This window comes from Perca flavescens, chromosome 17, assembly GCF_004354835.1.
Source record: "Perca flavescens isolate YP-PL-M2 chromosome 17, PFLA_1.0, whole genome shotgun sequence".
NCBI classification, from domain to species: Eukaryota; Metazoa; Chordata; class Actinopteri; order Perciformes; family Percidae; genus Perca; species Perca flavescens.
The window spans coordinates 33,911,544-33,914,043 of record NC_041347.1 but is presented as its reverse complement, the minus strand read 5'-3'; the positions used below and the strand labels follow the sequence as shown (position 1 = coordinate 33,914,043).

The following is a 2,500-nucleotide window of genomic DNA, read 5'->3' as shown; positions in this document are numbered from 1 at the left end:
TATTGTGGTCGGCAAAAAGCAGCGCACTTTAATTCATAAAGAGGACCTGTAATGTTCTAACATCCCCGTTACACTAAACGGAGTAAATTGTTAAGTTACACACACATATGTCTGTATTACTATCTTTGTGGGGACTTGTCATTGACATAATGCATTCCCTAGCCCCTTACCCTAACCTTAACCCTTACCCTCACCTTAACCATCACAACTAAATGCCTAACCTTAACCCTTACCCTAACCTTAACCATCACAACTAAATGCCTAACCTTAACCCTTACCCTAACCTTAACCATCACAACTAAATGTCTAACCTTAACCCTTACCCTAACCTTAACCATCACAACTAAATGCCTAACCTTAACCCTTACCCTAACCTTAACCATCACAACTAAATGTCTAACCTTAACCCTTACCCTAACCTTAACCATCACAACTAAATGTCTAACCTTAACCCTTACCCTAACCTTAACCATCACAACTAAATGCCTAACCTTAACCCTTACCCTAACCTTAACCATCACAACTAAATGTCTAACCTTAACCCTTACCCTCACCCTAACCCTAACCATAACCTAATTCTAACCCTAATCCTAAAACCAAGTCTTAACCCTCAAACAGACCTTTAAACTCGTGGGGACCAGCATTTTGGTCCCCACGAGGCTGTGCAGACCCCACAAGTATACTGTAGTCCCCAGTTTTTGGACCCCACGAATATAGTAAAACACACACACACACACACACACACACACACACACACGGGTTACAGTAACTCAGGTTACAGGTCTTATTGTTGGCGGTCTTACCCCGATGAAAGAGATGATCCCTGTTGACCTGCCTGGAGGAGGCCTAAGGACACAAACACACAGCTGGTCAACATCTGTCAGGACAACTTCAATATGTCACCGTTCATCGTTTAAACAGCTGGTCAACATCTGTCAGGACAACTTCAATATGTCACCGTTCATCGTTTAAACAGCTGGTCAACATCTGTCAGGACAACATCTGTCAGGATCAATTCATCGTTTAAACAGCTGGTCAACATCTGTCAGGATAACTTCAATATGTCACATTCATCGTTTAAACAGCTGGTCAACATCTGTCAGGATAACTTCAATATGTCACATTCATCGTTTACACAGCTGGTCAACATCTGTCAGGACAACTTCAATATGTCACATTCATCGTTTAAACAGCTGGTCAACATCTGTCAGGACAACTTCAATATGTCACATTCATCGTTTAAACAGCTGGTCAACATCTGTCAGGACAACTTCAATATGTCACATTCATCGCTTAAACAGCTGGTCAACATCTGTCAGGACAACTTCAATATGTCACATTCATCGTTTAAACAGCTGGTCAACATCTGTCAGGACAACTTCAATATGTCACATTCATCGTTTAAACAGCTGGTCAACATCTGTCAGGACAACTTCAATATGTCACCGTTCATCGTTTAAACAGCTGGTCAACATCTGTCAGGACAACTTCAATATGTCACATTCATCGTTTAAACAGCTGGTCAACATCTGTCAGAACAACTTCAATATGTCACATTCATCGTTTAAACAGCTGGTCAACATCTGTCAGAACAACTTCAATATGTCACATTCATCGTTTAAACAGCTGGTCAACATCTGTCAGGACAACTTCAATATGTCACATTCATCGTTTAAACAGCTGGTCAACATCTGTCAGAACAACTTCAACTTATGTCAATTCAGCAGCTGGTCAACATCTGTCAGGATAACTTCAATATGTCACCGTTCATCGTTTAAACAGCTGGTCAACATCTGTCAGGATAACTTCAATATGTCACATTCATCATTTAAACAGCTGGTCAACATCTGTCAGGATAACTTCAATATGTCACATTCATCGTTTAAACAGCTGGTCAACATCTGTCAGAACAACTTCAATATGTCACATTCATCATTTAAACAGCTGGTCAACATCTGTCAGAACAACTTCAATATGTCACATTCATCGTTTAAACAGCTGGTCAACATCTGTCAGGACAACTTCAATATGTCACATTCATCGTTTAAACAGCTGGTCAACATCTGTCAGAACAACTTCAATATGTCACATTCATCGTTTAAACAGCTGGTCAACATCTGTCAGGACAACTTCAATATGTCACATTCATCGTTTAAACAGCTGGTCAACATCTGTCAGGACAACTTCAATATGTCACATTCATCGTTTAAACAGCTGGTCAACATCTGTCAGGACAACTTCAATATGTCACATTCATCGTTTAAACAGCTGGTCAACATCTGTCAGGACAACTTCAATATGTCACATTCATCGTTTAAACAGCTGGTCAACATCTGTCAGGATAACTTCAATATGTCACCGTTCATCGTTTAAACAGCTGGTCAACATCTGTCAGGACAACTTCAATATGTCACATTCATCGTTTAAACAGCTGGTCAACATCTGTCAGGATAACTTCAATATGTCACATTCATCGTTTAAACAGCTGGTCAACATCTGT

At 40.2% G+C, this 2,500-nt stretch overlaps 2 protein-coding genes across 2 annotated transcripts in view; both read right to left on the bottom strand.

Annotated features, from left to right (window-relative positions):
* The window catches only part of LOC114571635 (nuclear factor 7, brain-like), a 430,007-nt gene that overhangs the window by 139,847 nt on the left and 287,660 nt on the right, over positions 1-2,500 (bottom strand). The window lies entirely within an intron of this gene.
* The window catches only part of si:dkeyp-121d4.3 (uncharacterized), a 46,534-nt gene that overhangs the window by 38,836 nt on the left and 5,198 nt on the right, over positions 1-2,500 (bottom strand). The window contains exon 4 of the mRNA XM_028602996.1: positions 804-846. Coding sequence (XP_028458797.1) covers positions 804-846 — 43 coding nt within the window. The remainder of the gene's footprint in view (positions 1-803; positions 847-2,500) is intronic.